The 25,595-nt window shown below is 43.4% G+C and overlaps 1 protein-coding gene across 1 annotated transcript in view; it reads left to right on the forward strand.

The window, feature by feature from the left end:
• The window catches only part of LOC126482199 (carboxypeptidase B-like), a 139,047-nt gene that overhangs the window by 65,414 nt on the left and 48,038 nt on the right, over positions 1–25,595 (forward strand). Inside the window, exon 3 of the mRNA XM_050106177.1 lies at positions 2,043–2,130. Within this exon, the coding sequence (XP_049962134.1) occupies positions 2,043–2,130 (88 nt within the window). The remainder of the gene's footprint in view (positions 1–2,042; positions 2,131–25,595) is intronic.

A 25,595-nucleotide genomic window follows, 5' to 3' on the forward strand; every position in this document is an offset into this window, starting at 1 on the left:
ACACTTCATGGCATCTGGAAGGACCCTTTCCACATGTGTAATGACTCCCCCCGGTATGCACACAGAGTGGTTTTCTTCCCCTCTATTTCTGCCATATACCTAAGGGGCCCCATTACATGCCTGACGTTGGAGCTCCCAACTACCAGTAAGCCCACCCTCTGCGACTGCCCGCATCTTGCAGACTGAGGGGCAACCTCTGGAACAGGACAAGCAGCCATGTCCAGCCGAAGATCAGTATCAGCCAGAGACAGAGCCTGAAACCGGTTCATCAGACAAACTGGAGAGCCTTCCGTTCAGCCCTCTGGAATGTCTTTCCCCCCCTGCCACACCTCGAGATGACCTCCCACTCTACCATGGGTGAGGGGTCAGCCTCAATGTGGGCAGTGTCCCAGGCAGCCACAGCCGTAGTCCGATCGGAGGATGCGTGGGACGAGGTGGCCATCCCCGACAAACCCCCATCTGGACCCCCACAGTGATGCCCATTGGCAACAGCCTCAAGCTGTGTGACCGAAGCCAACACTGCCTGAAGCTGGGAGCGAAGGTATGCCAATTCAGCGACATTGCATCATAACTTTGGGTGATACACTACATAGTCACCTGTTCGCTAAGACAGGCAATACCAAAATGCTTGTTGTCAGCATGTTAAAGACAGAACACAATACTGAAGCTGCTCATTGCTGTTGGACCTACACAATTGACCAAAAGTATTGGGCCCCTTGGTAGCTTTGAGAGTTGTCAAAAATAAGAGCATTAAGTAGGTAGAAACAATTTATTACAGTTTTTAATGTTTATTAGTAACACTAAATCAATATTTCTGGGCCACCTATAGCCCTTATTACAGCAGAAACTATTTTTGGTAGAGACAACTCTAGCCTTTCACAATCTTCGTCACTTATGGCGCTACACTCAAGGCGCAGGCAGTCTTTTAGTTCTTCTTAATTGTGTGCCGCCTGCCTTGGCACTTCAATAAACTCTGTAAATTCTCTTTTTGGTTTAGGTAAGGTGATTGGGCAGACCAGTCCAGAAGCTCGATGATATTTTCCCGAAGCAGATTTACAGCAGATTTACACATGACCTTTTGTCCCACTTCTGCAGTGCTCATGCAGCCTCAGATCACAACGTCCTTGCCCATCCGGCAATAGTCATAGGTTACACAAAAATCTGAAATGTGAATAAATATTGTAGACAATTCTTTCATGGGTTTTGAAATTAATACATTTTGTTTGTTCTGGGCCTATTAACATATTATTCGGTCATGGCGAATTGCTCAGTAGTATATTGTACGAATCGGTAGGAACACTTCATAGTTCTCGAAATCTCCACCTGCGATTTCCCTTGCTCTTGCAAAAGCTTTATCTGCACTCGTTTTTCTAAACTAAATTCGTTTCCTTTCGGTACAGCGCAACAGTACCATTGATGTCACACACCTAATCAGGAAAAGAGCACTCGATTAGTGATACGTGTCCACAAGAAGCGAATGTGACAAACTGAATAGTACACAGAGAAACATCCAAATGACAAAGTTTATTATACCAGATGTTTTATTGATGACTCTGAGGTGGATCATTGTTTTCGGCCTTTTTTGATGCTGGCAAACATCATTTTAACCAATGGTTTTGTTTACTGTAACTTATATTGCACACGTGCAAAATTTCTTGGGATCTCAACAGTGGTCGTGCGGTTCTAGGCGCTACAGTCTGGAACCGCCGCACCGCTACGGTCGCAGGTTCGAATCCTGCCTCGGGCATGTATGTGTGTGGTGTCCGTAGGTTAGTTAGGTTTAAGTAGCTCTAAGTTGTAGGAGACTGATGACCTCAGATGTTGAGTCCCATAGTGCTCAGAGGCATTTGAACCATTTTTTGGATCTCAGTAATTTAGACCAAGGGTATAGAAATCAAATGAAATAACAGAGCCTGTTGGGGTCACAGACTGATACAAGTACTGCAGTTTACAGCATATGAATAGCTGCATCCTCATTTTGACTATGTCATACTTGATCACCTCCGTATTACCACCAATTATCGTCCTTCAAAATGTTACAGGAGCGACTGTGGAGAAAGACGCGATCTCCAACATCTGCTGAATGCGTAGGAGTGGATGCGAACAGGAACTTTGACTTCCATTGGATGGGTAAGTATTCACAGATATTCATTACATCTAGTGTTGATTTACTTTAACGTTTCTCCATCTGACTGACATTTCGTAATTAGCGCATCCGAAGGCGTTCCAGAAATTAATTTCTTATTGTGCTGTTTCTAATAAATCTTTGATAATACTTTGAAAATGTTGTTTCTTAGATGTTATGAATGCTTTGTCACGTATATAACCCCAAACACAGAAGAAGAAGACAGCTAGAAACATCAAAGTTATGTTAGTAATGTGCAATGAAAATGCAGTTGGGAATAACAGGCATGCAAGGTTTTCCTCAGGAAAAGGGCCGGTGTGTGGAACTGGTGATGAATACCTGCATTCCATGTGTCTGCGGCGTTCTAATCTTATTCCTCCATCTTACGAGTAGCTATCTCTACTAAGTGCAGGCAGGCGCAGAATTTCCACATACTCTGCGTCCTCTACTGACTCATGAAAGTACACTTTCCCTCATATCTCTCCTCGATCTTAAGGTTCCTAACTGAAAAACACAGCAGAAATATTAGTTCTCATCAGAACAAAATCGTTTCTGTCCCGTTCCATCATTCATTCAGTTTCTCCAACACCTTCTTGTAATATGATACCGACTGTGAAATCATCTCGCTTATTGTGTCAGGGAACTGAATAACAGCTTAAGCTTCAAAAGATAGTGAATGAAATATCTAGTAAAGAAGCAAAAATGTCTACCTTTGTCGCTGTACGCAGTCGTTACTCCAATGGGCTCTTCACTGTTTCAAAGAGCTCTTAATTTCTTAAGTGCTGTAGTACACTGAGGTGACAAAAGTCATGGGACAACGAGATGCACACACACACCTGGCGGTAGTGTCGCGTACATAAGGTATAAAAAAGGGCAGTGCATTGTCGAAGCCGTCATCTGTACTCAGGTGATTGGTGTGAAAAGGTTTCCGGCATGTTTATGGCCACACAACGGAAATTAACAGACTTTGAACGCGGAATGATAGTTGGACCTAGGCGCATGAGACATTCCATTTCCGAAATCGTTGGGGAATTCGGTATTCAGAGATCAACAGTATCAAGTTTGTACCTAGAATACCAAATTTCAGGCATTACTTATCGGTACCGATGACCACAGCAGTTTGGTCCCTTAGGAATTCACACACACACACACACACGCACACACACACACACACACACACACACACACACACGCATTATTTATCACCAAGAACAACGCAGTGGCCGACGACCTTCAATTAATGACCAACAGCAGTGGCGTTCGCATAGAGTTTTCAGTGCTAGCAGACAAGCAACACAGCGTGAAATAATTGCAGAATTCAATGTGGAACGTACGACGAACGTATCGGTTACGACAGTGGTGCGACGCGTGGGGTTAATGGACTATGGCAGCAGATCACCAACACAAGTACCTTTGGTAATAACAGCAATCACCTGCTGCATCTCCCCTGGGCTCGTGACCATATCGATTGGATCCTAGACTATCGGGAAACCTTCGCCTGGTCAGATGAGTCCCGATTTCAGTTGGTAGGAGCTGAGGGTACGATTCGTGTGTAGCGCAGACCCTACGAAACAATGGACCCAAGTTGTCAACATGGCACTGTGGAGGCCAGCGGTGTCTCTATAAAGGTATGGACTGTGTTTACATGGAATAGACTGGGTTCTCTCGACCAACTGAACTGATCATTGACTGGAAATGGTTATGTTCGGCTTTTATCTCCCGTCATTCATGAACTTAATGTTCCCAAACAACGATGGAATTTTTATGGATAACAGTTGCCTTGTCACCGTGCCCCAATAGTTTTGTACAAATCGAGCGAATGATCTGGCCACCCATATCGCCCGACATGAATCGCATCCAACGTTTATGAACATAATATAGAGCTCCATTCGAGCGGAAAATCCTGCACCGGGAACGATTTCGCAGCTAAGAAGGGATATAAGGGGACGTCTAGTGACTTGTTGAGTACATGCCACGTGTAGCTGCTGCACTACACCGGGAAAAAGGAGATTACACACAATATCAGGCGGTATCCCATGACTTCTGCTACCTCATTGTGTATGTAAGCTTCTATGGCTCGGAAAACTATGCCAGAAAATACATCTTTGGTAAACCTATAAACACTTTTCGTATCTGCCACTATCAGTATTATTGCCCACCTGGTTAGTCGTGTGGTCTAATGCACGGTTTCCTGGATAGGGAAGGAACACCTGGTCCCCGGCACGAATCTGCCCGGCGGGACTTGTGTTGATGTCCGGTGAGCTGGTCAGTCTGTGGGTGGATTTTAGGCGGTTTTCCATCTGCCTCGGCGAATGCGGGCTGGCGCCCCTTATTCCACCTCAGCTACACTATGTCGGCGATTGCTGCGCAGACAAGTTCTCCTCGTACGCGTACACCACCATTACTCTACCACGCACTTGTCTGGTGTGAGATGTTCCCTGGGGGGAGGAGGGGGGGGGGGTTATCCACTGGGGGCCGAACGCACAATAACCCTGAAATAGAGGTTCGGTGTGGGGCGGCGGAGGGGTAAAGTGTACTGTGGTAGTCGTCGTTGGGTTGTGGACCACTGCGGTTGCGGCGGGGACGAAGCCTCTCCGTCGTTTCTAAGCCCACGGTTAACACACAATACAATACAATACAATCCGTATTATTAGTAGTAGTAGTGGCAGTGTAACTAGCAGCGTCAGCAGTAGTAGTACCAATGTTATTCTGAACGTTATTAGCCATTAGTCAGCACTATTTATTCGCACTGTCTTTACATCCATTCAAATCTTTTCTTCAGTTCTATCGATATTATTTTATTACTATTTATCACATTAAAACTGTCTACTATACAGAACATGAGTAATTTCCCAACTTTTGTTTCAGATTGTAACTTTGATAGTGAGCTCCAGCAACCCAGTTTGGCTAAGTAGATGTTGGCAGAAGTCTGTATACTTCATGCCCATAAATTTAAGTAAAACAGGATCCTATTGTTGCTCAGTGATTCTTGGCCGTATGTGACGAAGGCAAGCAATTAAATTTTTTTATCGTAATCCAATGCATGTCAAAAGCGGGCATTGTGATTGAAACTACAGGAAGCGCTGTAGATTTACACCATTTTGATAAAACTCGTTTGATTATTCTATGAAAATCGAAAATAGTTCATTATTTGTATAGTTAATTAAATTGGACTGGGCAATTGCTGTTGGAAATTACGATTGCAGATATGAAGAGAGCCGAAGCAAATAAATTTCTTAATTCAAAGGAAAGCTGAGGAACAACGCATTGTTGCAGAGCTGACTGAAATTTTACTTTTCTTATGATGGTACGGTAATTCAGCTATTACTTTAAACTAAAGGAATAAATTCATTTTGCAACTTTTTAAACCAGTCATGCTGTCTGTCCTCCCTTCAGATACCTGCCTTCAATGGTTCAAATGGTTCTGAGCACTATGGGACTTAACATCTGAAGTCATCAGTCCCCTAGAATTTAGAACTACTTAAACATAAGGACATCACAAACATCCATGCCCTAGGCAGGATTCGAACCTGCGGCCGTAGCGGTCGCGCGGTTCCAGACGGAAGCGCCTAGAACCGCTCGGTCACTCCGGCCCACCCTGCCATGAATATCACACCATTACCTAATTCCTTGTTCTGAGTGGCAAACTGGATATGGAAATTCATCCATTGCTTATTTATTTACTACAGTCAGAAGAATACACAGAGGATTCTATAAATTTACAATTTCAGGTAATAAAATAAAATGAATTTATAAACTGAAAAGTTAAAGATATTGGTATACCTGCCTAATATCGTGTAGGGCCTCGCGAGCACGCAGAGGTGCAGCAACAGGACGTGATAGGGAATCGACTAATGTTTCAAGCAGTGCTGGAGGGAATTGAGATCATGAATTCGGCAGGGCTGTCCGTAAATCCGTAAGAATACGAGGGGATTGAAATCTCTTTTGAACAGCACGCTGCAAAGCATCCCAGATTTGCTCAATAATATTCATGCCTGGAGAATTTTGTGGCCAGTGAAGGTGTTTAAACTCACAAGAGTGTTCCTTGAGCCACTCTGTAGCAATTCTGGTCGTGTGGTGTGTCGTATGGTCCTGCTGAAATTGCCCAAGTTCGCCTGGATGCAAAATGGACATGAATGGATACAGGTGACCAGTAGGATGCTTACGTACGTGTCACCTGTCAGAGTCGTGTCTAGACGTATCAGGGGTTCCATATCACTACAACTGCACACTCCCCACATCATTACAGAGCCGCCACCAGCTTGAACAGTCCCCTGCTGACAGGCAGGTACATGGATTTATGAGGTTGTTGATGTGTCGACAGAAGTGCCGACACAGTGTGATTTGAGGGGACCGCAATGCACGCTATAAACACACGAAGGATGGCGTGAGGTCTGAAACAGGATACGTAATGAATGCTATAAAGAAAAGTACGTAGCTTTTGGAATACTTAACTTTAATCCATCCTTGTTGTATACATCGTTCTTGATGAGACATGCTTTATACGATAAGTATCAATTGCTATGTAAGGCTAATGGCGCCTTGCTAGGTCGTAGCCATGGACTTAGCTGAAGGCTATTCTAACTTTCTGCTCGGCAAAGGAGCGAGAGCGAGGCTTCGTCAGTGTAGTCGCTAGCAAAGTCGTCCGTACAACTGGGGCGAGTGCTAGTCCGTCTCTCGAGACCTGCCGTGTGGTGGCGCTCGGTCTGCGATCACTAACAGTGGCGACACGTGGGTCCGACATGTACTAATGGACCGCGGCCGATTTAAAGCTACCACCTAGCAAGTGTGGTGTCTGGCGGTGACACCACAGTTGTCTCTATACCCGTACATGTCTATCCGCTCGATACAATTTGAAACGAGACTCGTTCAACCACGCAACATTTTTACAGTCATCAACAGTCCAATGTCGGTGTTGACGAGTCCAGGCGAGGCGAATGCTTTGTGTTGTGCAGTCATCGAAGGAACACGAGTGGGCTTTCGGCTCCGAAAGCCCATATCGATGATGTTTCGTTGAATGGTTCGCACGCTGACACTTGTTGATGGCCCAGCATTAAAATCTACAGCAATTTTCGGAACGGTTGCAGTTTTGTCACATGGAACGATTCTCTTCGGTAGTCGTCGGTCCCGTTCTTGCAGGATCCTTTCCCAGCCACAGCGACGTCGGAGATTTGACATTTTACCGGATTTCTGATACCACGGTGCACTCGTAAAGTGGTCGTACGGGAAAATCCCCACTTTATCGCTACCTTGTATATGCTGTGTCTTATCGCTCGTGCGCCGACTACAACACCACGTTCAATCTCAGTAAAATCTTGATGACCTGCCATTGTAGCAGCAGTAACCAATCTAACAACTGCGCCAGACACTTGTTGTCTTGGATAGGCGTTGCCGAGAAAAACGCCGTATTCTGCCTGTTTACATATCTCCATATTTGAATACGAATGCATATACCAGTTTCTTGGAGCTTCAGTGTTCATATTCACACAAATAAAATTGATATAACCTAATCTTTGCCCAGAAACGAGCGGCAACTACATCATTTTTTTCTGCCTTGAACAATTCCTCTTCGTTGCAAGAAGCATGGCAACATAAACATTGCCGCAAATGTTCCATTGTGTGTTTTCTCCAGATTCACATAGTGTTGTAAGTTTACCAGTTTCATTAGATTGCCCTTAGATTTTCCAACGCCCGTCCGTAGCATCTTCAGTGATCACCATGTGGCCCAGTTCAAGTTGTGTGTGGCGGGTAAGTACTCTACTGGCTTAAACCCTGCCCATAGCTTTTCTCTGGCTTTCTTGGCTGATGCATTCAGTGCAGATGTTGACAGTAGAAAGCTCTTCTTAGACTTCAACCTAGGTCTCGTTGGAGTATGTCCATGCTGTGGGTGTAACTCATTTTCTTCCTTTCGGAATTTGCGAGAGGAAGATTAGTGCTTGCCGCACCGTACAGTTTATCAATAGGTCTTGGTTTCGGGCACCCAGTAATTGACCCTGCAGTTTCATTGGGGGCTACGTCTACTTTTCTCGAGTGAGCGGATTTATAACGCACTGGGCAGGCATGTTCACCAGCCCAGAGAGTGCCACAGCAGTCGTACGGGCCACCAGGGTTTGCCCCCCCCCCCCCCCCCCCCCCAAGTTACTAACAACAAGTATCCGGATGAGGTTTGGTTTCCACGCTGTGCCGTTAGTAAGTGATTGATCTGCATAAGGTAACTCCAAGGCATTTGGATTTCCAACAGTGCTGCAGCTCGATGCCTTTCTAAATCACTTGTAGTTTTCTTCCTGCCTGTTTGTTTCGTAGGTCAAAAGCGCAGGTCTGAGCTTTGTGTCGGTCTGGATCCAGATGATTATTGTCATGGTAATCAGCAAACGCTACCAAAGCTCTCGTCACCACCTGTTCTACTTCCTCGAAGTCATTTGCCTGTACTGTGAAACCAGGTCGTCCACTGTTGACGAAGATGTTCGTGGGGCCTAGTGAGACAATTTCAATAGCTGGAGCTGGTTGTTGATTTGGTACGTGCTTATCTCGGAGATTATCAGCCTGAATATTACCACAAAACTGCGAGCACAGGTGAAACTGGCTAAAAAGTTTACACAATTATATCAGACGATTGGTAATAGAGGAAAAGCCGGCCGAAGTGGCCGTGCGGTTAAAGGCGCTGCAGTCTGGAACCGCAAGACCGCTACGGTCGCAGGTTCGAATCCTGCCTCGGGCATGGCTGTTTGTGATGTCCTTAGGTTAGTTAGGTCTAACTAGTTCTAAGTTCTAGGGGACTAATGACCTCAGCAGTTGAGTCCCATAGTGCTCAGAGCCAGCCAAGAGAGGAAAAAAGCTCCTGTTTATTAAAGGAATCTGACTGAAATGTGTGGCACCAGCTACCTCATTCTACGTTCCTGAGCGCCATTAAAATATTCCCCAAAAGTTTTTGTATACGAACATAGCGCACTTTTTTTTTACATGCAACTCACCTCTCACCCCCACAAGCTTCTCTAACTGGAACTCGCTCACACCCACTTGTCCATCACTGTAAGTCGCTCACACCCATCCGTTCCCACATATGCTTTCTCACTCTCATTCGACCCAACTCATTGTCATTTGTGTCTCTGTCACTGTTTCACAGCGACAGTCCCCTACGTTCTATCCTACAAATGTTGTCTCCTTTCACTGCACACTATTTCCCTCTTTCTCTTGATTCTGCTGTCTCGTTCATTCCTTCCACTACTGCTGTCTCTTCTCACTGTCAGTCTCTCTCTCCTCCTCGGTGTCATTCTCATAGACTCTGTCTCTCACTATCACCGACTCTCACCCACTTGCACTTTCTCTTCTCTTCATTCCTCTCCACTGGCCGCGGTGGCCGAGCGGTTCTAGGGCACAATCCGGAACCGCGCGACTGCTACGGTCGCAGGTTCGAATCTTGCCTCGGGCATGGATGTATGTGATGTCCTTAGGTTAGTTAGGTTTAAGTAGTTCTTAGTCTAGGGGACTGATGACCTCAGATGTTAAGTGCCATAGCGCTCAGAGCCATTTGCACCATTTAAACCATTCCTCTCCCACTAGCGCTGTCACCTTCACTCTTTTCCTAGTCCTGTTCAGCCACTGTCAACTATGTTCTACCGGCACTGTCCACCTTTCTCTCCATCGCTCTTACTATACCTCAGCCACAGTCTGATGTCTTCCAGTATTTATTTCTTTTCCTTCGGTTACCTACTGCCAATGTGTCCTTCTCTCCTAGCGTAAGAATTGCGAATACGTTCACATGCCAAACTTTTTGGGGACATTTTTAAAGAACACGAGGTACGTAGAATGAGACCCCTGCTACACCACGTTTCAGACAGCAGCTTTTAAAACAGGAGCATATTAGCCTTTTTTGTGCTCCGATAGGAGTATTTTTCCACTGGTTCCCTTCTTTTCCCTGCTACAGTAGGGTATATGAAAAGAAATTTATCAGTCAGTAAAATTTTGATAGTTTACTTATATCAAATTTATATAACGCAGGGGTGGACGAGCCGTTCTAGGCGCTACAGTCTCAAGCCGCGTGACCGCTACGGTCGCAGGTTCGAATCCTGCCTCGGGCATGGATGTGTGTGATGTCCTTAGGTTAGTTAGGTTTAAGTAGCTCTAAGTTCTAGGGGACTTATGGCCTCAGAAGTTAAGTCCCATAGTGCTCAGAGCCATTTGATTTGAAATAACGCAAAACTATTTTTACGTCTCAGACCGGATTTTACGTGCACAAAAATATTTCAAGCCCTTCAGTACTACAACATGGCGTTCCCGGAAGCTTTCTGATGGTAACGGAGACACTTCACAGCTTATTCTCTGTGTCACGTCACTCTATAAACTGCATTTTCGCCTCAGACAACATTTTAGTGAGCTTTTTATGTGTACAAGTAAGGTAACTCTGAATCTCTGTATCTCGGAAATGGATTAAGATAACAGTAAAATGATCAACGTTGGGGCCCGCTTCTGTGGCCGAGCGGTTCTAGGCGCTTCAGTCCGGAACCGCACTGCTGCTACTGTCGCAGGTTCGAATCCTGCCTCGGGCATGGATGTGTGTGATGTGCTTAGGTTAGTTAGGTTTAAGTAGTTCTAAGTCTAGGGTACTGATGGCCTCAGGTGTTAAGTCTCATAGTGCTTAGGGTCATTTGAACCATTTGTTCATGGTTGATATTAAAAATATATCGTCAAAATTCAAGCCATTTTCTGTGCAAAGGCGGCTTGGAATCCGCGGCTCCGTATTGGTACCCAAAAAACCATGTTTTTCAAGTTTTATCAAGAATCGGCCTTCAACTACATGTACCTCCGCAGGCACGTCAAGGCACACCAGAGACTACATACAGCGCAAACAGAAGCAACCGAGGTGCTCCATTTTCCCGAGATGGAGGTAATGTGTACTATTCAAACTTTGTACCTGTACAGTAGAACAGTTAAAGCAAGGTGATCCTTCAGTATACAAGTGATCTCTATCCTAAGCGCTACCGAAAACACTTAAATATTCATTTCTGTTACCAATAGAACCAGAGGGTGTGAGCCCCAGAAAATGCACTTTAAATGCGCGGCGTTTTGGAACATATTAGGTAGCGCATGATGCCGCATGCATACTATGTTTTTCGCTTTTTGTGGAGTGTGGTACTTTACATTAGCAAACATTTAAAGCCAGCCGCCGATCTTTACATGACTTTGAAATCTTATCAGTATCTGATAGGATGTTTGTGCTAATGTTTTTGAAACAGCACTTCATTGTAGTCAACTGTATCATCTGCGAAATGTCTGAGGTAACTAACAATATTGTTTGCTATATCACTAATAAAAACGTGAACAGCAGTGCTGCCAACAAACCCCGCGTGGTACACCTGATGTTACGTCTACATCCATCCATTCCTCTCCATATAACAAGGAGGCCACACAGCAATCGCATTTTTGTAAATTTTTTATATTTACGTTGAAGTTCAGCATTCAAATACAAATCGACCTCAGCAGTTGAAGACAGCCATGATAAATTCTCGAAAAATCAAATTCGAAGTTTTCTAAGTATTTTTACCTCTGTAAAAGACAACTAAGTTTCCAGTGTGCTGCCTGTCTTTGTAGCAGAATTCTTGCTTGCCATGTGTGTGACCTGGATTCTGTTCCCAGTTGCTGCCGAGTTTTTCGCCAAACATTTATGTTCTATGATCATTTCTGTGAAGTGTACAATGCATAAACATGAAAAAAGTCTGTAGCGCTCGGGACAACCTATCATTGGGTCCCTAGTTCTAGTCTCTTTTTGGGCATTCAAATGGCTCTGAGCACTATGGGACTTAACTTCTGTGGTCATCAGTCCCCTAGAACTTAGAACTACTTAAACCTAACTAACCTAAGGACTTCACACACATCCATGCCCGAGGCAGGATTCGAACCTGCGACCGTAGTGGTCACGCGGTTCCAGACTGAAGCGCCTTTAACCGCACGGCCACACCGGCCGGCTCTTTTTGGGCATTATTCCTACCATTTTTTCCCTGTTCAGTTAGCACACTTAAATCATTTAAACACAAAATTCATTAAGTATATGCTTAGTTACACGTATCTATCGTTTTTATTAAAAGCAATATGCAATTACAACTTAGAGAAGACAATCACTTTCATTAAAAGTGTTTGTGTTCAAATGGTTATTTCATATTCTATACAAAATTCCAGTTTTCATTGCAAATATAAATGCTTAATTAAAGATGTAACTGTTAATAAAGATTTATAAATTTAAAAAATATAATGAAAAGATAGTTGCTACTTACCATATATTGGATATGCTGAGTCTCAGAATGGCACAGCAAAACGACTGTCAGAGAGTGTGCTTTTGGAAAACAAGACCTGTGTCAAAATAGACAATATACACACATGCACACACTCACACAAACACACACATGACTACAGTCTCTGACAACTGGAGCCAGAGTTTGGCTCATGACCATAGCTGGCTGGATAACTGTGGTTGGGCAGATGTGTCCCACTCGTAGTTGATGAGAGCTGGGGTTCGAGTATGGCACAGACCTCACAAAGCCGTTGACCAAAGTTGTCGACAAGACACTGTGTACACTGGTGGTGGCTCCATAAAGGTGTGTGCTATGGTTACATGGAATGGACTGGGTCCTCTGGTTCAACTGAACTGATCGTTGACTGGAAATTTTTACATTCGACTACTTGTTGAGCATTTGCAGCCACCAGTGGACTTCATGTTTCCAAACAATGATTGAACTTTTATGGCTGTAGTGTGTGTAGTAGGGTGATGTTCATTCTACACCAATTTGTTAGTGTGGATAGCGTGCATTCAGGGCCTAACTTGACTGATTTATGTTCCCTTCCCCTCACCTTAGCCTATGATTCTGCTAAGTGGTTTGTGACCCCTGAGGGTTCATTTATGACCTTCTGTGGATAATCTGTTCTTCTATGAAACCATCACCCCTTTCGCTTCCTCCCCACCACACCCTCAGAAAAATACCCAACCCTCTCCACTCTCTGTTGCCTATACAAACAGTTATGATATCAAATTAATTGAGTAATTAATTAAATTGATCAATTAATGGATCCATCCTCCTCTTCGAAATCCCTCAGACCTCACCTCCCATCCCCCACTTCACCTCCCCCCTCTCATCTGGGAATTTGTGGGAAAAGGTCTCACTATGTGCTGGTGAGAATGAATATCATGATACGAAATTGAAGTCAATGTCAATTACATAGCAGAGGGTATACTGTGTATTTGAAAAATTAAATAATCAACGGTTGAATCTCTTTATTTGGCGGGAAAAGATCATATCCAACAATTACATGTCCTAATTACATAATTACAGTACTGCAGATTCCAAGTCTTGACCTGTTGTAAAATTTTCATGGTATGTGTTCACATTGACAGGCAGGGATAGACTGAGATAGTGCACAGTGCCACCACCAGAGGATGTTCCTGCTCCACCCCTCACCCTCTCCCTCGCCACCCCTCTCAGAAAATGTTGGTTGATGAAGACTCACTCTGAGCTGGAGTGGTAGGATCTCAAATCAATGTCAATAATATATTGGTGCATATTATCTATTTAATCAGTTAGCAGAAGACAGGGCTCCCTCACTTAGATACAGCTCAATCTGCCTCCCGAGCCCACTTCCCATGACATTATAACTGTAAGCACCGAGGAATGGAATGAAGTGCAGTATAGCAGCCACTGTTTGGGATGTCCCACGCATGTGTCTGCTGTCCAGGTGCAACCATGGAGGTCAAAATCCATGCAATGTCCTAATTACAGATCACAATACTAAAAGCCACCGAAAACGGACCACATATCGGCCTCCTTTGATCTAGGAATTCCGAACATTGCATTGGGTGGTGGCACCTCTTTTATGTTGATACCTGAGAAATTGTTATCAAAACAAGTGCTCTCTCTCTCTGTCTCTCTCTCTCTCTCTCTCTCTCTCTCTCTCTCTCTTTCTCTCTCTCTCTTTCTCTCTCAAGCTCTCAAATGACTGCTTCCCTCCCAGTGAGCATCTGTCATGTGCCACACTAACTCCTATTGTCATAAACATAGCAGTGGATACCTGCTAAATCACCAGCGATGGATCTTTTGGAAGTATTCCTTCATTCTATCACATTGATTGATTAATTAATTAAATTGATACCCTCTGTGAGGGGCAGTTTTTCCTTGCATCCGATTGGTGGATAGTAGGAGTGGTATTTTTGGCAGCATTCGAACCCACAAGCGCCTAGTTTTCAAAACCTTCTAGACTTTTGTTCCCTTGCCTTCTACTGGTATTACTAGCAGAGTTTGGTAGGAAGTCCAATAGTTGGAAGTACCAAAGAATTTCAAATTTCAGCTCAATCTCATGATATGTCCTTGAATTATCCACAGAATGGTGGGACTGGTGTCTTTTCTGGCAGTACCACTATTGGAAATAATAAATTGACCTATCGTGAATTTTATATCTCAATGGAAGTGGTGCAGTATAAAATCATAGTTGGAATTTCAAATTTCGGCGTAAGTTTATAATCGTCATGGTTATGGAATTACTGACCACTACACGTCTGCTAAGTGTATTTCATAAAGCACTGTAGAATTCCTAAGTTTGTTCACTCAGTTACACCAGGGCTAAGAGGGAGGAAAGGCCCTACCACGTGATAGGATTAGTAACAACAACAAATACCACTACGAGACAGAGTGGACTGTTATATACTGAGTAGCACTAAACCGTGATCCTAGTAGTTGTCTTCGCTAGACGGCAGACTCTCATACATACAGCCCACTCATCTTGCAGATGTCTGTACACAGCGCACCTGCCATTCTACGTCGCAGATTTAGAATACGTGGCGAGAAGTGACATAAAAACGATAAAATTACGAAAATTGATAGAAAATGCGTATAAATTGAGAGAAACTGCGCCAGAATTCGGAGGAAATTGAGAGGAATGAGGGAGTACTTGCATGTCTCCTTCTGGGTGCAGGAAAATTCTTGTAAATGGGAACGAGTATGGGACAGCAAGAGGAATACGAGTTATACACTACTGACCATTAAAATTGCTACACCAAGAAGAAATGCAGATGATAAACGAGTATTCATTAGACAAACATACTATACTAGAACTTACATTTGATTACATTTCACGCAATTTGGGTGCATAGATCCTGAGAAATCAGTACCCAGAACAACCAACTCTGGCCGTAATAACGGCCTTGATACGCTTGGGCATTGAGTCAAATAGAGCTTGGATGGCGTGTACATGTACACCTGCCCATGCAGCTTCAACACGATACTACAGTTCATGAAAAGTAGTGACTGGTGTATTGTGACGAGCCAGTTGCTCGGCCACCATTGACCAGACGTTTTCAATTGGTGAGAGGTCTGGAGAATGTGCTGGCCAGGGCAGCAGTCGAACATTTTCTCTATCCAGAAAGGCCCATACAGGACCTGCAACATGCGGTCGTGCGTTATCCTGCTCAAATGTAGGGTTTCGCAGGGATCGAATGAAAGGTAGAGCCACGGGTCTTAAAACATCTGAAATGTAACGTCCACTGTTCAAAGTGCCGTTAATGCGAACAAGAGGTGACCGAGACGTGTAACAAATGGCACCCCATACCATCACGCCGGGTGATACGCCAGTATGGCGATGATGAATACGCGCTTCTGATGTGCGTTCACCGCGATGTCGCCACACACGGATGCGATCGTCATGATGCAGTAAACAGAACCTGAATTCATCCGAAAAAATGATGTTTTGGCATTCGTGCACCCAGGTTTGTCGTTGAGTATACCATCGCAGGCGCTCCTGACTGCGATGCAGCGTCAAGGGTAGCCGCAGCCATGGTCTCCGAGCTGATAGTTCATGCTGCTGCAAACGTAGTCGAATTGTTCGTTGACTCGGGGATCGAGACGTGGTTGCACGATCCGTTACAGCCATGCAGATAAGATGCCTGTCATCTCGACTGCTAAGGATACGAGGCCGTTGGGATCCAGCATGGCGTTCCGTATTACCCTCCTGAACCCACCGATTCCATATTCTGCTAACAGTCATTGGATCTCGACCAAAGCGAGCAACAATATCGCGATACGATAAGCCGCAGTCGCGATAGGCTACAATCCGAACTTTATCATAGTCGGCAACGTGATGGTACGCATTTCTCCTCGTTACACAAAGCATCACAACAACGTTTCACCAGGCAACGCCGGTCAACTGTTGTTTGAGTATGAGAAATCGGTTGGAAACTTTCCTCGTGTTGAGTAATCGATTGGAAATTTTCCTCATGTCAGCAAGTTGTAGGTGTCGCCACCGGTGCCAATCGTGTGTGAATGCTCTGAAAAGCTAATCATTTGCATATCACAGCATTTTCTTCCTGTCGGTTAAATTTCGCGTCTGTAGCAAGTCGTGTTCGTGGTGCAGCAGTTTTAAAGACCAGTAGTGTAATTGAGATGGGAGCACTGGCAACCAGGGAAACAGACATATTCGCGGAAAGCGATAAGGTGGCTGGAATAGAATGTTTAATATGGATGACCGCCAAATGTAGATTAATAAATTTATATATACCCGATCACATGCCCATATATGACCCCAAAGTTATCAGTAATCACCTTATAGATTTTTATAAAGTTTCTATAGCTAATGAGCGTTGTTTTTCCAGCTGGGGGCTACAATATACAACTGCTGAATGAATGCTGTGTTTTACACTGTGCAAGACTGTTTAGGGATTTTAAATCCTAACAAACCGTATTTACATTGTTCTTCTTCATTCTCTCTACCAGTCACTGCCATGTAGTGTCACCTAACAAATACCATAAAGAACAGTTGCTGCATGCTTTTTAGTAACATTCTGATATATGTCTATTGAGGTATTAGGAATACAGTCTCGTCGACTGCTTACTTTGATTCATTCCTGGAAAAGAGAACCATCTGTCTCTAAATTGGTGTGGATCTGCGTCAAAGGATGATACAAAGTAGATGGATTGATCACTTGAGAGGAGTTGTAACGAGGTGTGATTTAATGGTAGACTGATGCATTCTAGACATAGGGGGATGCCGCTGCAGATCATTTACCACACATTTAACTATGTTTTCCGTTGTTCTTTCAGCGTGTACCAGTTGTGATTGAGTCATGTACAAATTAGTGTAGTTTGGTTGACGTAAAGCCGCCATTTACAACATTAACAGGAAACCTCCCCACGTGAGTGTCAGCAAAGGACTTCAAATGCACGTGTAATGAATCATGTACATTGATAGAAAATCTGTGGTGTCACCGCCAGACACCACACTTGCTAGGTGGTAGCTTTAAATCGGCCGCGGTCCATTTAGTACATGTAGGACCCGCGTGTCGCCACTGTGTGATCGCAGACCGAGCGCCACCACAAGGCAGGTCTCGAGATACGGGATAGCACTCGCCCCAGTTGTACGGACGACATTGCTAGCGACTACACTCACGAAGCATCGCTCATTAGCCGAGCAGATAGTTAGAATAGCCTTCAGCTAAGTCCATGGCTACGACCTAGCAAGGCGCCATTAGCCTTACATAGTTTGATAGTTATCGTCTAAAGCATGTCTCAACAAGAAAAACGATGTATACAACAAGGATAGATTAAAAGTTAAGTATTACATCAGCTACGTACTTTTCTTGCTACCATTCATTACGTATCCTGTTTCAGACCTCTCTAGATTAACGCGTGCCTTTCGGCTACTTCAGTGTGGCGTAGCTGTCTTGTTACGCCACAACAAAATCTATTTCAACACCCTCCTCTAGATGAACGAAGATGTGTGTGAAGTACTCCTTTTTTGTACCACATCTTGAACATAAACCACGTCATCAGTTTCATAACTGCAGTGATCCTAAGTCAGTGACAGGTTTTCATGAGGTACTGCAATCCCTGTGTGTACATACGCTTGGGAGATGCTGCGTGTGTGGAAGAGAGTCTGTTCTGTTCACGAAATTAGTGCAGCAAGGCGTTCACATACCAAACACCACTGCTATGTGTTTGTCCTTATGTTCTATGATCATTTCTCTCTTCCCAGTACCATTTTGGTATGGAATCCAGACACTGCAACAATTCTACAGAACTGACAGCACAAGTGATTTACGTAGAATGTCTAAAACTCCTTCCATCTACAGCTCCATCACACATAACTCAAATGTTTCTCCTTCTTCTTCTTCTTGATCGTCTGTTATATCACAACCCTCTCAAACGTATCAGGCTCGTATCTACTACACACCAATAAGATGTGGTAAACTGCTCGGCAAGCAAGCATCCAAAGAAATCGTGTGTAATCGGACGGTTGATGTGAGGTTGGTATGAAACAGTCTTCACAGAAAGGCAGTAACAGTATTGGAATGAGAAACAGGTCTACATCGCTAGCGTCGGTCAGTACAAGTCAGGTGCTCTGCTCTTTGCAAAAGCAAAAATACGAAGTTCCTTGATTACATGGAACTAAACCCGTTCTGTTCCTCCAGGAGACGTCGGATGTAGTGGGTACAATAACCTTCTACTTCTGATCAGTTTCAAATTAAGTCGGAGGCAGTGTTACAGGAAGAATTTGTAACAGACAGAGGAAGAGTTATGAGGTGCATAGAGACAGGCCATATAGAGTTTTGCTCAGGGTCTTTAGCCTACAGGTTCAACGAAGAGGTAGCTCGTTATGATAAACAGGACTGAGTGCTATAGTTCTGAAATTCGTACTTTATCTTACGACTGCGAGAATACTTTGCGAGTCCATTCAAGTAGGGGGGGAATTTATAAAGTATTTCAGATAATGAACGTAGTTTTTTCACCTCCTTCCTGCTGATGGCCGTTTCCTATGAGAGGCAGCCACATGCCTTGCTCATACTGTGGCATCAAGCAGTCAGGCCTGCAAGATGAGTGGTCTGCCAAGCGAGTGGATTCATTCTTATTTATCGAGTAACATGAACTCTCGTACTCACAATTAAGTCACTAATCAACCTCCTGTATGAATAATACGCAACGGAAACGCACATCTGACTATCAGTAATTTACAGAACTCTGACTGTTCACTACGCACTGGCAATACCACATTTTCTTTTTTCTTTTATTTAACGGCTTTTATCAACACGTGGCCACCGCACTGAATATGAATGGCGCACACATTATAAATTCGGGACATCATGACAACATACAGTTCGAAGGAAAAGTCCACCAATCTTTTTCTTTTCACTATCTTATTTATTCCGATAAATTCTATAACCTAAACACACAAATTCTATAACCTACAACAATAACACATGAGAAATTCCGCCCAGTGGGCATGGCTTTACATTGGTGATTCTCTACCTTATGGTCTCGTAATTATTTAATGCTACAGTGCACTTTCTGGATAGGATGGTGGATCTTTTATTATACCTCACACTTCGACTCTCACAATCATCACCACGAAACTTTTCTCCAGACCGAGCGGTACCGAAGGAACAAGCATAACCCACTAATCTTTTGAAACCACCTTGCTACTCTCCCATGCAAACCACACATACCCAAATTACATGACATGCACCACGCTACAACATGGAATACAATGCAATAAATAGTCACAACACTATCACTTTCAGCTTTCCCACTTCAATTAGTATTTATCCTAGTTTCACACGACACTGCCCCACTTTGTAATTCTACTTTCCTACTATGAACTCTGGAGATATATGCACGTCTTCCTGTGCAATCCAAGCCAAGTGGCGTTGCTGGATAGACGGCCGACTCACCTTGCTTCTCTCTCAGAGTTTGAATCTAGCGTCACACGGAATCATATCATGCAAAGTAATATTAAGAACATATTCATCACACACGCGAGTCCTCAACTGATACCATGGACGAGTACTTCACCTTATCCTTTGTCTCATACACAGATTGAGACTCACACAGTACTTACCACACGGAAGTACTCGTCTCTAATTTCAAGTCCTGCACACGCCATTTCTTAAATATTTCAACTTATGGTACACACGCTATTTCTTAAATATTTCAACTTATTGTACACACGCTAGTAATTCAGCTTAACTTAAGCACACGGAAGTATTTCAACTTATTGCTACACGTGGTTTCATTGTGACCGTCGGTCACTTCCGGAGATTACTACGATCCTATTAATATTACCTGCCTGACATTTAATTCTCCCAACAAAAGTTCCTGAAATAGAGAAATTATTATTTCAAACTAATCTTAAATATTCCACATGCATACCATGTCTCCACTCTTTTGTCTTTACGGAGCACAACTAAGACAGGTCTCAACAACACAAGATCCAGCGGCAGAGTGCTGAAACATGGCCGTTCTTCAGGTCCTCTCGCACCTCTGCTGAAGTGGGGGAGCACCTTGCTACCGTATTAATCAGCCACATTTCAGGCGCTCAAAGCTCAGGTAAATTTCATCTCTTTGGTCCAACCAAAGGTGGCCAAAGGATCGTCCAAAGATGATCATATATTCACATTCACTATCTGCGGTTAGCAGACGACCATACATTCATTCATTTCACAGATCTCACCAAACTGGATGTAGGGATTTATTTTGAGGGAGCGCACATGTGATCAATTAAATAAATAAATTGTCATTCTTTCCCACACTGGTATCCGGCTTCGCTGTATTAATTGAAATTGAGTTCTTTTACAAAAAAATGTGTTGTTCTGACAAAAATAATGAAGTATGTTGTACCTATTTTCAATGTCGGGCGGTACTGTACCCTTTCACCTACACTAAGAAAACAATATTTTTATCATGTGATATGGGCTGTGTAACAGAGCACATGGTACATCCACATGTATATGACCCCCGTGAAGTAATGGAGGCGTTGGTTTATCAATGAAACAGAAATTGATGGCCATTCTGCAATGTCATCCTCTGTTAGCATCATGAGATCGACGCAGTGAGAGGTTTTGTTGACGTAATAACTCGTCGAGAGTGGTAGTTTGGACCTCAAGTAACTGAGTAAAATGCGCTCAAATCACGGAAAACCTGAAAAAATTACGAAAATTGAAGGAAATACGTAAAAATGATGAAAATTCGAAAAAAGTGGTGTGATGAAGGTAGTTACATTTCGCCGGAGTGTTTGAAAATCGTTCCATCCCTCCACTAGTGGGACTGACAACTGATGGCACATACCATCTGTACTCTGTGGCTCCTGCAGAACACCCATTGTTCTACATGTAGTTATGCACTGTATGTTATTAAAATGAAAGGTGCAGTCTCCAAAGGTTTGCAGGTCAGGGTAAGTATCACCTAGGACACTGAAACAGCGCTCACATACCTGGGCGCAATATGCACCACCAATGTGAGGAATCAATGCTCAGGTTCTCTTTGAAAAACAAAACACCCAGAGATCTGCTACCCCATCACTGTGGAAGATGAGATTAAATGTAGAGATCACCACCTTTGGACAGCTGTTGGAAATGCTTCACAATGCCGCAAACTCTTTCAGTTTTCATACCTTGCGGTGTCCTCCAGTTTTTGTCAACTCTGTCTCCGTCTCTGTCTCTGCCTTTTATTTCAATCTTCCTGTGTGTTGTGGCAGCAGAAGAGTTTACACCATGTGATTTCCAGCTTTCTGTATGAGTGAATGGCTCAACAAGAGTTAATGTCAGCGTAACACAGACCTTGAAGTCATGGTGGAAAAAGAAAATGTATGGCAGTGTACAAAGCTGTAGTCTTACACTGCTTGGATGTGTTACATCAGAAGAACAATGTATTACACTGCTTATGAAAGAACAACACAGTGACTCTCTCTTGTGATTGTAGGATGTGGTCCTCCTGCAGTGCAGGTGATGAAGCTTTAGACTGGTCTTGCAAGTGACTTCGCCGGCTGCGGTGGCCGTGCGGTTCTGGCGCTGCAGTCCGGAACCGCGGGACTGCTACGGTCGCAGGTTCGAATCCTGCCTCGGGCATGGGTGTGTGTGATGTCCTTAGGTTAGTTAGGTTTAAGTAGTTCTAAGTTCTAGGGGACTTATGACCTAAGATGTTGAGTCCCATAGTGCTCAGAGCCATTTGAACCATTTTTTTGCAAGTGACTTCGATCACCGGCCATCTGCTCCAACGGATTAATACCTATGTATTTAATAGTATCGCCATGTAGGATCGATGTTAGGCCGCAGATGGTATTTGTTTCTGATATATGAGAAGAGGTGGCCACAGTAATGTCATATTGAGTTCTCTGCTGGGTGATGTGGTGAAAGTTTTTATAATTCGTAGTTTTTTCTGTTAGATGGTACAAAAAATGAGGAGGGGGAGAATGTTTTGGTGATAGTCATGAATGCATCCTGAAAGATGCAAATCTCCTTTAGACTGTAGTACCTGTATGTAGTTGGGAAATGCACCACCATGCAGTAGCAAAATCCTCATCCTTCTTTCAGTTCCTGTATGATGTGGAGTCTTCCTAATTTTCCTGATAAGAAACACCACCATAACTGCTCCTATTGTCTTTTCTGCTACCTGATGTTGCAGAAGAAAACTTCATTTGGCGCTGGACTTACACATTGTACATGGTTGGCAGAGTTACGATAACATTTTCCTATTTGCACCGAGTGGTTAAGACATGGTCCTTTCGCATTAACTCAGCTCAACCTGTTTCTCCACAGAATGCAGAAAGTGGTAGATATAACAGACCTCACATTGAAATAGGAACAATATCACGGATAAAGCTGCAGGAAGAGTGAGGTAGAGACTGAGGAACAGTTACAAGATGCAGAGAGACTCTCTACAACCATGCTAGAGTTTTGCTGTGCGGGGTCCTTAGCAGATAGGTTCAAAAAAGGTGACTCATTTCGAGGTATGACAGTGCCATGAATGTGATCGACCAGTGGATGTAATCATTAAAAGTCATATCCATAGGACCCAGCGGAAGTGTGTGGTTGAATAGAAAGACTTGATTCCAAATCTCAGACAGAATTTCTGTCAGAAAGCGTAACACTATAGATCTGAAAAGCCAGTTTATTGGTTATAGGATTGCATACATTACTTATGACTTCAATCTAGTGTTGCAATCTTAAGTGATTCCCCATGTAGCACACAATCTACTATATGTAGTCATTTCAAATCAGCCATCATCCTCCCTCATCTATAACCCTGTGGATGTATCACAGAATCTTTGTTATGCCGTCTACATGGCATCAAATAGAACGTTATACAAATACTGTTTGTTGTTGTTGTTGTGGTCTTCAGTCCTGAGACTGGTTTGATGCAGCTCTCCATGCTACTCTATCCTGTGCAAACTTCTTCATCTCCCAGTACCTACTGCACCCTACATCCTTCTGAATCTGCTTAGTGTATTTATCTCTTGGTCTCCCTCCCTTGATGCCTCAGAACATGTCCTACCAACCGATCCCTTCTTCTGGTCAAGTTGTGCCACAAACTTCTCTTCTCCCCAATCCTATTCAATACTTCCTCACTAGATATGTGATCTACCCATCTAATCTTCAGCATTCTTCTGTAGCACCACATTTCGAAAGCTTCTATTCTCTTCTTGTCCAAACTATTTATCGTCCATGTTTCACTTCCATACATGGCTACACTCCATACAAATACTTTCAGAAATGACTTCCTGACACTTAAATCTATACTCGATGTTAACAAATTTTTCTTCTTCAGAAACGCTTTCCTTGCCATTGCCTGTCTACATTTTATATCCTCTCTACTTCGACCATCATCAGTTATTTTGCTCCCCAAATAGCAAAACTCCTTTACTATTTTAAGTGTCTCATTTCCTAATCTAATTCCCTCAGCATCACCCGACTTAATTCGACTACATTCCGTTATCCTCGTTTTGCTTTTGTTGATATTCATCTTATATCCTCCTTTCAAGACACTGTCCGTTCCATTCAAGTGCTCTTCCAAGTCCTTGGCTGTCTCTGACAGAATTACAATGTCATCGGCTAAGCTCAAAGTTTTTATTTCTTCTCCATGGATTTTAATACCTATTCCAAATTTTTCTTTTGTTTCTTTTACTGCTTGCTCAATATACAGATTGAATAACATCGGGGAGAGGCTACAACCCTGTCTTACTCCCTTCCCAACCACTGCTTCCCTTTCATGTCCTTCGACTCTTATAACTGCCATCTGGTTTCTGTACAAATTGTAATTAGCCTTTCGCTCCCTATATTTTACCCCTGCCACATTTAGAATTTGAAAGAGAGTATTCCATTCAACATTGTCAAAAGCTTTCTCTAAGTCTACATATGCTAGAAACGTAAGTTTGCCTTTCCTTAACCTTTCTTCTAAGATAAGTCGTGTTCCAGTGTTTCTACGGAATCCAAACTGATCTTCCCAGAGGTCGGCTTCTACTGGTTTTTCCATTCGCCTGTAAAGAATTCGTGTTAGTATTTTGCAGCTGTGGCTTATTAAACTGATTGTTCGGTAATTTTCACTTCTGTCAACACCGGCTTTCTTTTGGATTGGAATTATTATATTCTTCTTGAAGTCTGAGGGTATTTCGCCTGTTTCATACATCTTGCTCACGAGATGGTAGAGTTTTGACAGGACTGGCTCTCCCAAGGCCGTCAGTAGTTCCAATGGAATGTTGCCTACTCCGGGGGCCTTGTTCCGACTCTGGTCTTTCAGTGCTCTGTCAGACTCTTCACACAGTATCATATCTCCCATTTCATCTTCATCTAGATCCTCTCCCATTTCCATAATATTGTCAAGTACGTTGCCCTTGTATAGACCCTCTATATACTCCCTCCACCTTTCTGCTTTCCCTTCTTTGCTTAGAACTGGGTTTCCATCTGAGCTCTTGATGTTCATACAAGTGGTTCTCTTATCTCCAAAGGTCTCTTTAATTTTCCTGTAGGCAGTATCTATCTTACCCCTAGTGAGATAAGCCTCTACATCCTTACATTTGTCCTCTAGCCATCCCTGCTTAGCCATTTTGCACTTCCTGTCGATCTCATTTTTCAGACGTTTGTATTCCTTTTTGCCTGCTTCATTTACTGCATTTTTATATTTTCTCCTTTCATCAATTAAATTCAATATTTCTTCTGTTACCCAAGGATTTCTACTAGCCCTCGACTTTTTTACCTACTTGATCCTCTGCTGCCTTCACTACTTCATCCCTCAAAGCTACCCATTCTTCTTGTACTGTATTTCTTTCCCCCATTCCTGTCAATTGCTCCTTTATGCTCTCCCTGAAACTCTGTACAACCTCTGGTTCTTTCAGTTTATCCAGGTCCCATCTCCTTAAATTCCAACCTTTTTGTAGTTTCTTCAGTTTTAATCTACAGCTCATAACCAAAAGATTGTGGTCAGAGTCCACATCTGTCCCTGGAAATGCCTTACAATTTAAAACCTGGTTCCTAAATCTCTGTCTTACCATTATATAATCTATCTGATACCTTTTAGTATCTCTAGGGTTCTTCCATGTATACAACCCTCTTTCATGATTCTTAAAACAAGTGTTAGCTATGATTTTGTTGTGCTCTGTGCAAAATTCTACCAGGCGGCTTCCTCTTTTATTTCATAGCCCCAATCCATATTCACCTACTACGTTTCCTTCT

Source organism: Schistocerca serialis, chromosome 5 (genome assembly GCF_023864345.2).
Source record: "Schistocerca serialis cubense isolate TAMUIC-IGC-003099 chromosome 5, iqSchSeri2.2, whole genome shotgun sequence".
Taxonomy (NCBI): Eukaryota; Metazoa; Arthropoda; class Insecta; order Orthoptera; family Acrididae; genus Schistocerca; species Schistocerca serialis.